Genomic DNA, 14,400 nt, shown 5'->3' with positions numbered 1-14,400 from the left:
ACAGTCCCATCCACCAGTCAGCTGTGCGCAGGTTGGAGGCGGGTCTATAGAGGAGGAGCCAAGCGGCGCGGCAGATAGGAAGGATGGAGCGGGAAGAGGAGCCGGTGGAGTTCTCGAAGGCGAGTGGTGTGCATTATGAAGGCGGCTTCCCCCATAGAGAAGTGATAGCAACAGGCCACCAGAACAGTGCCAGCTGGGACTGGCTTCCATAGTGACTCCTATGGCGTCCACGTTCTCCCCCAACCCCCTTTACACTGGTCAGTCCATGGAGTCAGCACGTGACTTGCCCACATGCTGGTTTTTACATTAATCTAGTGACTCCAGACGCTGCCGTTCCACTCACCTCTCCACTGTTCGGTCTGTTCATACAGGGAGGCAAGGCGAGTCTGCTCCTCCACTTACTGTCCACGTGACCAGTATGGTTACACGGGACACGTCTTTACTACCTCCTTCATCTACGCCCTCCATGGCAGCACCCTTTTTCAGCTGTGGCGATCCACCGGGGGCAGATGCCCTATGGGTCGTTCCACCGGGGGCAGATGCCCTATGGGTCGTTCCACCGGGGGCAGGTGCCCTATGGGTCGTTCCACCGGGGGCAGGTGCCCTATGGGTCGTTCCACCGGGGGCAGGTGCCCTATGGGTCGTTCCACCGGGGGCAGGTGCCCTATGGGTCGTTCCACTGATGATCGTTCTTTTGTGTTTACAGAAGGTGGATCATCGCTGGGGATCGCTCCGACCCGCCGCCTCCATTCACCGTAAATGGGCAGTCATCCATAGATAAGTGGCTGCTTGGTTATACGGGTTGGTCGCCATTCAGCTTTTACGTATGCAGAAACGGAATGGAATGACTCATCATTCGTTGATCAGTCGGGGTGTGCCTTTACACCGAATGGCAATCGTGGTTCTTGCTGATAGCAGGAATCTGAATAATGTATCGTCCCGTGTAACCGGGCTCACCGCCAAGCTTCAGGAACCGCCACCGTGCCCCGAAAACAGGGTTCAGCTTCCTGCATGCCGCCATCCCGTTATCGCACGATGTACCGGCAGATGCTGGGCCGCTCAGACTCACCTCTGTCAGCGCCTGTGGCCTCCACATGAACTAACACATGTATTAATAAGCCTTGGCCAGCTGGGGAGGAGGGCACATCCAATATGGAAGCAGCCACACCCCCAGGGGTACAACGCAAAGGGGATCTGCACAAGTGGGGAACAAGTTCATTAACCCTTTCCAACTCACTGTCTGACGCTGTCTGACGTCTAAAGACATTCTGATTGAAGGCTGTACAGCTCCAATGTCGGAAGACGTCCGGCAGGGTATTCTTACTGTATATTACTGGCCGATTTGTTGTCGGGGGTCTCTCCAGCATGTCCCATACTGCAGTACTGGCTCTAGCCAGCAGATGATGCCATTGTATAATGGCAGAAAGAGAAAGCCTCCTAGGAAACCCTGAATCCAAAATTGGATTGCAAAGGGTTAAGTGGTCTTAGTCTGATGCATGCTCCTTTTCATGATGCTGCATTCGAAGCCTGGCACGGGTCTCCCATACTAGCAGAGGCGGGCGCTTGGTTGTCTAATGACTGCCCAGTACCTGCTCAAACAGCAGTGACCCACGATCACTGCTGTTTAATCCTGTGTGTAAAAGGCTGACCGAGGGGGGGGGGGGTTTCCCTCTATCATCGATCCGAACCCCACAATGTGATCACGGGGTCCTGTGGCACTCAGAGGCTTGTTGATAGCCCCTGGGTCTGCCAGCTACAGTGGCCAATGAGGCTCAGCCTCTAGCTGAGTGTCATATGCAACATAATATACTGAAGTATTGCGGTGTATTATAAGAACAATCAAACGTAATGATGTTCAGGTCCCCTAGAAAAAATAAAAACATCAAACCCCTCCCTTCCCACCTTCACATGTAAAACGAGACAAAAAAGCACCACAAATTTGTAATTGTTAACGAGTTCATTATTTAACCCGGACGGTAGGGGAAAAAAATAAAAAACATGGCAGAAATAGGTAACTGCGTATTTCTTTGGAAAAAAATGAAATAGAAAACGATCAAAACGTCATGCAGATCATCAAATTCTACCTTTTAGGGCTTATTCCGACGTGCGTATATCCGCTGGGTTTTCACGCCGGCCGATATACGGCGTCTCTCTCTGCAGGGGGAGGAGGCTGGAAGAGCCAGGAGCAGTGCTCTGAGCTTCTGCCCCCTCTCCAACCCTCTGCACTATTTCCAATGGGAGGGGAACTTAGCTTTTCTTCGCTGTGGATCTGTGCGGGAACGCCGGCCGGCGCACACATGCAGTGGAGTTTAAAAAAAAAAAAATTTAAACTGCTTTCCCACGGAATCGGCGGCCCGTCTGCAGTTCAGTTGCGGACGGGCCGCGGATCGGACGGCTTCCATTGACCTCATGGAACTGCATTGAAATGGAGCATGCTGCAAAAGGTCTGCAAAACAAATCCAACACGCTTTATTTCATTTGCGGACCTTCATGCTTCCCTATGGGCGGCTTGATTTGCGGATCTTCTGCGCAGGTGACCGGCACAGATTCCGCAGTTCAGATCCGCCTGTGGACATTGGGCCAAACTTGGTATGGCTGGGATGGCGCTGACCCCGAGAACAATGTTACCACCTTATTTATTCTGCATGCTGAACGCTGAAAACATGAAATAAAAAGAAAAACAGTGGTGGAATTTTTGCCCCAAAACTTCAAAATAAAAAAAAAATTACTAAAAGTTATATAATACATTATATGTACCCCAAAATAACACCTTAAAGGTGCAGCGTGCCGCACTAAACGGGCCCTCATACGACTGAGAAAAAACGAAAAATGAGTTGGCCATTAAGGTGCAAATAGGCTTCGTCACTAAGGGGTTAAAAGGGCTGAAAGCAAACATAAGTGGTGCGACAAAATGCCAGGCGCTCCTCCCCATCTGTCCAAGGGTTTCTAAGACTACATGCTCGAGTTCATTTGGAGGCCATAAGCCCAAAAAGAGGCAACCCTGAGTGTTAGTGGGGGGCTAATACATGGGCAGCTGTGATCACTGGGGGTAATATATGGGCAGCTGTGATCTCTGGAAGGGTAATACATGCACAACTGTGATCACTGGGGGGGTATTACATGGGCAGCTGTGATCACTGGGGGGGGGGGGTAATACATGGGCAGCTGTGATCACTGGGGGGGGGGGTAATACATGGGCAGCTGTGATCACTGGGGGTGGTATTACATGGGCAGCTGTGATCACTGGGGGGTAATGCATGCACAGCTGTGATCATTGGGGGGGTATTACATGGGGAGCTGTGATCACTGTGGGGGGGGGGTATTACATGGGCAGCTGTGATCACTGGGGGGTAATATATGGGCAGCTGTGATCGCTGGGAGGGTAATGCATGCACAGCTGTGATCACTGGGGGGGGGGGGAGTATTGCATGGGGAGCTGTGATCACTGGGGGGGGGGGGTAATACATGGGCAGCTGTGATCACTAGGGGGGGGGTAATACATGCACAGCTGTGATCACTGGGGGTGGTAATGCATGCACAGCTGTGATCACTGGGGGGGGGGGTATTACATGGGGAGCTGTGATCACTGGGGGGGGGGGTAATACATGGGGAGCTGTGATCACTGGGGGGGGGGTAATACATGGGGAGCTGTGATCACTGGGGGGGGGGGTAATACATGGGGAGCTGTGATCACTGGGGGGGGGGTAATACATGGGGAGCTGTGATCACTGGGGGGGGGGGGTAATACATGGGGAGCTGTGATCACTGGGGGGGGGGTAATACATGCACAGCTGTGATCACTGGGGGTGGTAATACATGGGCAGCTGTGATCACTGGGGGTGGTAATACATGGGCAGCTGTGATCACTGGGGGTGGTAATACATGGGCAGCTGTGATCACTGGGGGTGGTAATACATGGGCAGCTGTGATCACTGGGGGTGGTAATACATGGGCAGCTGTGATCACTGGGGGTGGTAATACATGGGCAGCTGTGATCACTGGGGGTGGTAATACATGGGCAGCTGTGATCAATGGGGGGGGTAATACATGGGCAGCTGTGATCACTGGGGGGGTAATACATGGGCAGCTGTGATCACTGGGGGGGTAATACATGGGCAGCTGTGATAACTGGGGGGGAGTAATACATGGGCAGCTGTGATCACTGGGGGTGGTATTACATGGGCAGCTGTGATCACTGGGGGGTAATGCATGCACAGCTGTGATCATTGGGGGGTAATACATGAGCAGCTGTGATCACTAGGGGAGGGGTGATATATGGGCAGCTGTGATCGCTGGGAGGGTAATGCATGCACAGCTGTGATCACTGGGGGGGGGGTATTGCATGGGGAGCTGTGATCACTGGGGGGGGGTAATACATGGGCAGCTGTGATCACTAGGGGGGGGTAATACATGCACAGCTGTGATCACTGGGGGTGGTAATGCATGCACAGCTGTGATCACTGGGGGGGGGGGTATTACATGGGGAGCTGTGATCACTGGGGGGGGGGTAATACATGGGGAGCTGTGATCACTGGGGGGGGGGTAATACATGGGGAGCTGTGATCACTGGGGGGGGGGGGTAATACATGGGGAGCTGTGATCACTGGGGGGGGGGGTAATACATGGGCAGCTGTGATCACTGGGGGGGGGGTAATACATGCACAGCTGTGATCACTGGGGGGGGGGTAATACATGGGCAGCTGTGATCACTGGGGGTGGTAATACATGGGCAGCTGTGATTACTGGGGGTGGTAATACATGGGCAGCTGTGATCACTGGGGGTGGTAATACATGGGCAGCTGTGATTACTGGGGGTGGTAATACATGGGCAGCTGTGATTACTGGGGGTGGTAATACATGGGCAGCTGTGATCACTGGGGGTGGTAATACATGGGCAGCTGTGATTACTGGGGGTGGTAATACATGGGCAGCTGTGATTACTGGGGGTGGTAATACATGGGCAGCTGTGATTACTGGGCGGGGTAATACATGGGCAGCTGTGATCAATGGAGGGGTAATACATGGGCAGCTGTGATCAATGGAGGGGTAATACATGGGCAGCTGTGATCACTGGGGGGTAATACATGGGCAGCTGTGATCACTGGGGGGGAGTAATACATGGGCAGCTGTGATCACGGGGTGGTATTACATGGGCAGCTGTGATCACTGGGGGGTAATGCATGCACAGCTGTGATCATTGGGGGGGTATTACATGGGGAGCTGTGATCACTGTGGGGGGGGGTATTACATGGGCAGCTATGATCACTGGGGGGTAATATATGGGCAGCTGTGATCGCTGGGAGGGTAATGCATGCACAGCTGTGATCACTGGGGGGGGGGGAATTACATGGGGAGCTGTGATCACTGGGGGGGGGGTAATACATGCACAGCTGTGATCACTGGGGGTGGTAATGCATGCACAGCTGTGATCACTGGGGGGGGTATTACATGGGGAGCTGTGATCACTGGGGGGGGGGGTAATACATGGGCAGCTGTGATCACTGGGGGGGGTAATACATGCACAGCTGTGATCACTGGGGGGGATATTACATGGGGAGCTGTGATCACGGGGGGGGGGGGTAATACATGCACAGCTGTGATCACTGGGGGGGGGGTAATACATGGGCAGCTGTGATCACTGGGGGTGGTAATACATGGGCAGCTGTGATTACTGGGGGGGTAATACATGGGCAGCTGTGATCAATGGGGGGGGTAATACATGGGCAGCTGTGATCACTGGGGGGGTAATACATGGGCAGCTGTGATCACTGGGGGGGTAATACATGGGCAGCTGTGATCACTGGGGGGGTAATACATGGGCAGCTGTGATCACTGGGGGGGTAATACATGGGCAGCTGTGATCACTGGGGGGGTAATACATGGGCAGCTATGATCACTGGGGGTGGTAATACATGGGCAGCTATGATCACTGGGGGTGGTAATACATGGGCAGCTGTGATTACTGGGGGTGGTAATACATGGGCAGCTGTGATTACTGGGGGGGTAATACATGGGCAGCTGTGATCAATGGGGGGGTAATACATGGGCAGCTGTGATCACTGGGGGGGAGTAATACATGGGCAGCTGTGATCACTAGGGGGACCCAATCCTTTATGTGTTAATTACTTTGAACCCCATGCTTTCACATTCAGTAAGTCATGTGCTTGCACAGCAGTTTCTTAAAGAGAACCTGACACATTTTTAGGGCCACTAAACCACCATCCTGCTGTTATGTAGCAGGGTTTAACTTTGTAAAGATGTCCATGTAATAAGTGGCCGTCTCAGCGTTATCAAGAAGAGGGGGTTATAACTCACTGGAGATAAGTCCAGGACTCTTCTGCACTGGCATGGGGTGCGTGCGCATGTGAAGGTGCGTCACTGTGCATGCCGGGGGAGAAGAGTCCTAGACTATCCCCAGTAAGTTATTACCCCCTATCTAGATAACACCAAGAAAGCCACTTATTACATGGACATCTGTAGAAAGCTAAACCCCGCTATATAACGGTGGGTTGGTGGATTAGTGGCCCCAAAATGTGACAGGTTCCCTTTAGCATGTACTCCTTACCCATCCCATACAGCTCAGATAATCAATATATTAAGGAATTGCCATGCATGTACAAAAAATGTGTTTTTGGAATTCTTTCAGCTTGTTTAGTAAATAAACATGAAAATGGAGATTAAGGCCCGATGTCCACATGTGGATTTTAATTATAATATCTGTGCGTGTCTCCCGTGCGGGAGGAGATCCACAGCCCTAGAAGCCCATAGGGATGGATGATCATTCGCAGGGCAATTTAAAGCATGCGGGTGGGAATTTTTTTCGCAGCCTGCTCTATTTTGGTCTGCGGATCCTGCAGCACGGTTTCCATTGAAGTCAATGGAAGCCGTCCTATCCGTGGCACAGCCACAGCTGTCATTATCGCTGTGCTGCGAATCTGCGGGAAAGCGGGACTTTAACAAAAAAATGTCACTGTGCATGCGTTCGGCACATCGCCAGCACGTCCAGATGCATCCGCCATGTTGAAGAAAGAAGATCCAGACGGTACAGAGGAGATCCGCGCTGGAGAGGTAAGAAAACCTTTTTTTCTCCCAATGTCCGCGGGCACCGAATTCAGCAGTGGAATCCGTGTGTGTAAGTGGACATTGGGCCTAAAACCGAGAATTGAGAAAATGTTGGGGGGGGGGGGGATGTTAATATTTTAATTTTAGGACAAACCACTCAGCCCTCCCAAAGCATTATCTGACGTAAAAGGCTGGTGTGACATCTGCCCTCGGGATTCCGCTTGTCTGCTCCGTTCAGGGAGCAGGAAAGGGGAATCCCTGCGGCCGAACAGTTCCATTTGTGGACGGAACCGAACAGCAGCGGGCAGACCCCATTGACTATAATAGTTGCATTTCCCACAGAGTTGCCAGTTGAGCATTTGCCGTAGCATTAGCAACAATCTAAGTAGCCATAATAAGAGTTTACATCTAAAAAAAGCAATGGCTCAATGCTTGTGAAATGCACAGAAGTGTAATAACTACTTAAATAACTGTATAGACAACTGCTAAAGCATCAACCACTCAGATGCTAAGGAGGGAGGACCGGTCACGTGAGCGTCAACTGACAATTATGGGGATTCTGATGAATATGTGATGAAATGGCTCCGGTAAATGAAGCCAGTTTTCTGGGAATACAACAGCGCCTTTTAAGTAGTTGGAATGAAAGCATCTTGTAAGGTGCGGTGACTGACAGCCATCATGGTGGCGGTGGGGCATGCGGACTTCGGATGTTCCACATCGCCCTTAGATTCTGATCTTGTCCTCTCACCCAATACATCTATATCCAGCCCACCACAGGGTCAAGTGATGGCGGCTCGTCAGGCGCATGGAGGCAAAAATGGTTCTAAGCATTTATATCCTCTATCCTAATCCTGCTTTTAACCATTAACCTAAGAAGTCCTGGAATACTCCTTTAAAGGGGCATCCCCAACTTGTCCAAATGTGGCCACACTGAGAAGTCCGCACTGTACGAGGCAGCTGGGAGGATGGAAACGGCCGAGAGCGGATGAGCTACATAGTTTCTCTAATTCCCATTAACTTGTACTGGAGTTACAGAAACAGCTCAGCGAAGCTCCGCTCGGCTATTTCCATCCACTGGACCACCGCATTCAGTCTGGCCCGGGGGTCCATAACTCAAGAGGTGAGACCTGCACCTATCAGTGTGTCCTTTGTGCCTCCGCCTGGTCACTCTCCATTGGGGATTAACGTCTTTCCTATTCTCGATGGATCAGTGTAATAGACTGTGATTTCATCCTGTGGAGACCTTTAACCCTTTGCAATCCAATTTTGGATTCAGGATTTCCTAGGGGGCTTTCTCTTTCTGCCATTATACAATGGCGCCATCTGCTGGCTAGAGCCAGTACTGCGGTATGTGACATACTGGAGAGGCCCCCGACAACAGAGCGGCCAGTAATCTACAGGAAGAATACCCTGCCGGACGTCTTCCGACATCGGAGCTGTAGAGTGGATTGGAAAGGGTTAAAAAAAAAACTCATAATATAATAGTCTGTGGATAGTGGATGCCACTGAGCGGCGTCTATTTGGTGGATATATCATGAGCTTTTCATGATAGATCTGTTAAAGGGATACCCAACAATGGCGTCTATCACCCGTAGGCCATAACTGTATCCGCTTAACAGATGTGTGTTGCGAGACTCACACTAAAATAGAAGCCATTATTTGCAGCGGGTCTATTTAGACGGGCGATTCTTGTCTTGCAGCGATGCTGAGAGACGAGAAAGTCGCAACAAGAGTTATTTCCATGTGAGTTGCACAAGAATAGGACCTGCGATGTGTCGTCTCCTGCACATCGCTCCGACGGGGCGTCTTGTGCCTGAGAATCTCGGGCATAACTCCCTATCGGCCATGTAAATGCGGCCCAACACATATGTTGGGACCCCCTTTAACTGTCACCCTTTATCTTCCAGATCCTGGTCTCCAAACTGCTGCAGATGCACCTGGAAGAAGATAAGACTAAAGGTAAGCAGCAGCTACTCCGCGTGGACGAGACAAGCGGCGCCGTCTCACGCTTCACTCTATGATTGTATGTGTGGACGAGACAAGCGGCGCCGTCTCGCGCTTCAGTCTGTGATTGTCTGTGTGGACGAGACAAGCGGCGCCGTCTCACGCTTCACTCTATGATTGTCTGCGTGGACGAGACAAGCGGCGCCGTCTCACGCTTCACTCTATGATTGTATGTGTGGACGAGACAAGCGGCGCCGTCTCGCGCTTCAGTCTGTGATTGTCTGTGTGGACGAGACAAGCGGCGCCGTCTCACGCTTCACTCTATGATTGTATGTGTGGACGAGACAAGCGGCGCCGTCTCGCGCTTCAGTCTGTGATTGTCTGTGTGGACGAGACAAGCGGCGCCGTCTCACGCTTCACTCTGTGATTGTCTGTGTGGACGAGACAAGCGGCGCCGTCTCACGCTTCACTCTGTGATTGTCTGTGTGGACGAGACAAGCGGCGCCGTCTCACGCTTCACTCTGTGATTGTCTGTGTGGACGAGACAAGCGGCGCCGTCTCACGCTTCACTCTGTGATTGTCTGTGTGGACGAGACAAGCGGCGCCGTCTCACGCTTCACTCTGTGATTGTCTGTGTGGACGAGACAAGCGGCGCCGTCTCACGCTTCACTCTGTGATTGTATGTGTGGACGAGACAAGCGGCGCCGTCTCACGCTTCACTCTGTGATTGTCTGTGTGGACGAGACAAGCGGCGCCGTCTCACGCTTCACTCTGTGATTGTCTGTGTGGACGAGACAAGCGGCGCCGTCTCACGCTTCACTCTGTGATTGTCTGTGTGGACGAGACAAGCGGCGCCGTCTCACGCTTCACTCTGTGATTGTCTGTGTGGACGAGACAAGCGGCGCCGTCTCACGCTTCACTCTGTGATTGTCTGTGTGGACGAGACAAGCGGCGCCGTCTGACGCTTCACTCTGTGATTGTCTGTGTGGACGAGACAAGCGGCGCCGTCTGACGCTTCACTCTGTGATTGTCTGTGTGGACGAGACAAGCGGCGCCGTCTGACGCTTCACTCTGTGATTGTCTGTGTGGACGAGACAAGCGGCGCCGTCTCACGCTTCACTCTGTGATTGTCTGTGTGGACGAGACAAGCGGCGCCGTCTCACGCTTCACTCTGTGATTGTCTGTGTGGACGAGACAAGCGGCGCCGTCTCACGCTTCACTCTGTGATTGTCTGTGTGGACGAGACAAGCGGCGCCGTCTCACGCTTCACTCTGTGATTGTCTGTGTGGACGAGACAAGCGGCGCCGTCTCACGCTTCACTCAGATTGTCTGTCTTGTATTCCAGTCAGCGGTCCCGCCGTACTACTTCTAGCAGAGCTGCTGAAAGTATTTGTTCACGGTAAGTACAGTAGTCACTCCTCCCACATGATCGTCAATGTGTCACTCATAACATGCACCTTCCAGCAGGGGGCAGCATGTTGTCACAGTTAAAGAACCTGGCATGCAGACATAGTAATATACACTAACCAGACTGAAGATGAAGTAATATCGCTTGTCTTATGACGATGGCCTCTGTCAGGCAGCAGGCGGTCAGCTATTCTGTTAAAGGGGTTGTCCCGCGGCAGCAAGTGGGTCTATACACTTCTGTATGGCCATAATAATGCACTTTGTAATGTACGTTGTGCATTAATTATGAGCCATACAGAAGTTATAAAAAGTTATTCACTTACCTGCTCCGTTGCTGGCGTCCTCGTTTCCATGGAGCCGCCTAATTTTCGGCGTCTAATGGCCAAATTAGACGCGCTTGCGCAGTCCGGGTCTTCTTGTCTTCTCAATGGGGCTCCGTGTAGCTCGGTGTAGCTCCGCCCCGTCACGTGCCGATTCCAGCCAATCAGGAGGCTGGAATCGGCAATGGACCGCACAGAAGCCCTGCGGTCCACCGAGGGAGAAGATCCCGGCGGCCATCTTCAGCCGGTAAGTAAGAAGTCACCGGAGTGCGGGGATTCAGGTAAGCGCTGTCCGGTGTTCTTGTTTAACCCCTGCATCGGGGTTGTCTCGCGCCAAACGGGGGGGGGTTGGAAAAAAAAAAACCCGTTTCGGCGCGGGACAACCCCTTTAAGTCGATGTGTTGGTAGCAGGAATTAAAGACCCCTGACCGCACTCTGTATTAAAGGGATACCACATGCTAATAAGTGAGCTTCTCAGCGGCTGAAGGGGTCACATGTCGGAGCAGCCAGGAGAGAACCCTATCGGACAGGAAGAATCAATGAGAGCGCTTGTGTGACCTCATCCGATGCAAGACGAGGCATCTTATAGATGTCCGAAAATGTCAGGAACACTGACAGATGTTAGTAAAGCCACTACACCGTTTTCTGCCCTCCTTGGGATGTATGAATGGCGGCTCCTCTCCTGGCTTCAGCAGGGAGACGCTGGTCCATTGGCATCTGCCTGCTTCTTCACTTATGTCCAATTACAAGCATCGGCACCATGTAGGGCGTGTCCCAGACTACCGCTGCCACCGCACTACAACTATTCTGAAGTCACTGGCAACATAACTAAAGATGAAATTGGTGTAATAGCTAAAATTTGCAACCCTATTAACCCTTTCCAATCCAATTTGTATCCTGGTTTTCCTAGGGGATTTACTCTTTATCTGCCGTTATACAACGGCGCTATCTGCTGGCTAAAGCCAGTACTGCATGAGGTGACACGTTGGATAGGCTCCGACAGCAGAGAGGCTGGCAATACACAGTAAGAGAACCCCGATGCACGTCTTCCAACATTGGAGCTGTACAGCCTTAAATCATAATGTCTTCAGATGTCAGACAGTGGATTGGAAAGGGTTAAGTACATCAGGGCTGCATTGTATGGAAAGTGACTGTCCAACTGAATAGTCCCTTTTTATAATAGGACTTTTCCCTTGAATAGAGCCGAGCTCAGACACAACCCCTGATGAAGAGTGGTGCTGTTTCTGGGGAAAGCAAACACCTTTTGCTAATCTCTTACAGCCCCTTTAACCCCTTCATGACGCGGCCCTTTTTTTTCCCCATTTTCGTATTTTTTCTCCCACCTTTAAAAAAAATCATAACTCCTTTATCCATCGCCGTCGCTGTATGAGGGCTTGTTTTTTGCAGGACGAGTTGTAGTTTTTAATAGTGCCATATAATGTACTGAAAAACTTTAAAAAATTCTAAGTGGAGTAAAATGAAAAAAAAACCGACATTTCGCCATCTTGCAGTGCGTCTTGTTTCTACGGCGCACAAACTGCAACAACAACATGATAAGTTTATTCTCTAGATCAGTACGATTACTACGATACCAAACTCGTATAGTGTTTTTTTTTTTTTTTACTGTATTACTTTTTTTTTCAAAGACATTTAATTTTTTTCAAATAATTTTCTGCGGTCATCTGCTACACGCGATAACTTTTTTATTTTTCCGTCGACGTAGTTTAGCGAGGGCTGATTTTTTGCGGGATGTCCTGTAGTTTCCGTTAGTACTAATTCGGAATACATGCGACTTTTTGATCTCTTTTTATTGCGTTTTTTTCTGGGAGACAGGGTGACTGAAAAAGTGCATTTCTGGCGTTCTTTTTTTTCTTTTTTCGGACGACGTTCACCGTGCGAGGAAAATAATGCGCTACTTTGATAGATCGGACTTTTACGGACGTGGCAATACCAAATATATATTTTTAATTTATGATTTAGATTTTTTAATTAAAAAAAGACATACGTTCAGCCTATTACCCCCCAATGTTGATCCAGAGGAAGGCAAAAAAAAAAAAACAACCATTGAGGTAGAAGCCAATTTAAGGGAAAAAATTCCTATAAGTTTGCCTTCCCTGTTGCTAAAGTGACAGCCTGTTGTTGCCTTGTTCTGGGAAACTCCTGATCGGGGCTCAAGGCATCCTGGTTGGGAGACGCTGCTGTAGGCAGACAGCAGTTGTTGCCGGGGAGCGGTGTACCAAGTGCTCTTACCTCCCATCGAGGTAGCCAAAAATGTCCCATGTTATGGAGTAACCGCAGCTGGACAGAACATAAGGGAGTATGTACCACCACCGAAACTGCCTTCTGCTCCGAAAGAACAAGAGCTTATTGGAAGCTTGTACCCCATCCCAGTTCTAGCTTTTTCATCACTACACACCCCTTTAATGTGGCAAGAGCAGACGCTTTTGGCCATTCTGCACAGATTGGTATGAATGTAGTGGCGATGTGGTGTAATGATTTCTTCCTGGTTGTGCATTGGTTTCAGAGGCAGCGGCTCGGGCGGCCCGTCAGGCCCTGACTGAAGACGTGTCGGTAGTGGACATCGAGCATGTAGAGAAGATCCTGCCTCAGCTGGTAAGTCCCACATCTTGTGTACATAGCAGCAGGTTTGGTACTACTTCTTCATAGTACTTTCTCCCTCCTTACAGCTCCTGGACTTCTAGCTTGGACCTCTGTGCCATCACCAGACTTTTCTCCTTAATCCAACATGCCGCTGAAAATACAAGCACGCTTGATCTTCTCCGGGACGTCGGGATATTCCGTTAATACCATTGCATGAACAGAGGTGCGTTTTGATGTAACTTTTCAAGAAAAAGCCCTCTTTTAAGAGTTGTTCCAATTTTCTGGAAACCGCAAACTTTTCATATTCATTTATTAAACCTGTCAGCCAAGAGCTAATGACTTGTCATAAGTTTTCCCAGCTCCTCACCAACACCACCCTGGATCTAGTAATAAACACACCATTACTATGTCTGTGCCTTTTCCGTCAGCTCATCTCCGCTGCTGCCAAAACCAACATCCCTGGAGAAGTGTGGTTGTCACCCGTGTGGCTACCTCATTAGCACCGGGCTGCCGGAGCGTGCGCTGGTTGGTAACTTGTGTGGACGCATATACTGGGACGCAGAATCTTATCTTGCTAGGTTCGTGCTATTGTGTGTGCTGTTATCTTTCCACCACTAGATGGCGATATTCTATTATAGTAATATCTTGCCAGGAAACAGATTATTAATGCACATTTAACAATAAATGTGGAAATCCACCCAAAATGAAACAAGTGTTATTTATTCTTTCTAATTGCTATATCTTTGTTCTGGACTTTCTGTACAGCATGTATAGATACCTACTATGTGCCAATGTCATGGGATGTACCTGTTGCTCACTTAGGCTGTGTTCACATATGGCAGTTGAGTCAAGTTCGTTGGTTTCTGGGATCCCGGTGTCTTCTCTTGGGTCAGTGACACTACATTCATTCGTCACGTCGCCTGAGATCAGCTCAGCCCCATTGAAGTGAAGGAGATTGAGCTGCCCTATTAGGCACTGCTACTGCAAAATATATGGCGCTGTGTCCAGTATGCTGGCCCGATCACTGTGGACTCTTCAAAGAGCTGATTGGCGGGGGTCCTGAGTG

At 50.5% G+C, this 14,400-nt stretch overlaps 1 protein-coding gene across 1 annotated transcript; it reads left to right on the top strand.

Moving 5' to 3' along the window:
* The first annotated feature begins 51 nt into the window (after positions 1-51).
* Positions 52-13,743, top strand: CENPX (centromere protein X). The gene is made up of 5 exons (XM_066585827.1): positions 52-119; positions 8,970-9,021; positions 10,352-10,405; positions 13,258-13,346; positions 13,421-13,743. Exons 1-5 carry the CDS (start codon positions 84-86, stop codon positions 13,433-13,435), a joined length of 246 nt encoding a protein of 81 aa, XP_066441924.1. The 5' UTR covers positions 52-83; the 3' UTR covers positions 13,436-13,743.
* Positions 13,744-14,400: the final 657 nt, after the last annotated feature.

The sequence above is a fragment of the Eleutherodactylus coqui genome, chromosome 13, assembly GCF_035609145.1.
Source record: "Eleutherodactylus coqui strain aEleCoq1 chromosome 13, aEleCoq1.hap1, whole genome shotgun sequence".
Taxonomy (NCBI): domain Eukaryota; kingdom Metazoa; phylum Chordata; class Amphibia; order Anura; family Eleutherodactylidae; genus Eleutherodactylus; species Eleutherodactylus coqui.
Note: the sequence above shows the minus strand (reverse complement) of the source record. Positions and strands in the feature narration are given on the sequence as shown.

Excerpts from the sequence above, each read along its gene's own strand:
- CENPX (XM_066585827.1), top strand. The coding sequence starts at position 84 with ATGGAGCGGGAAGAGGAGCCGGTGGAGTTCTCGAAG. Across the intron at positions 120-8,969 it reads AGCCGGTGGAGTTCTCGAAG|ATCCTGGTCTCCAAACTGCT; the intron begins GCGAGTGGTGTG and ends TTTATCTTCCAG. Across the intron at positions 10,406-13,257 it reads GCTGAAAGTATTTGTTCACG|AGGCAGCGGCTCGGGCGGCC; the intron begins GTAAGTACAGTA and ends CATTGGTTTCAG.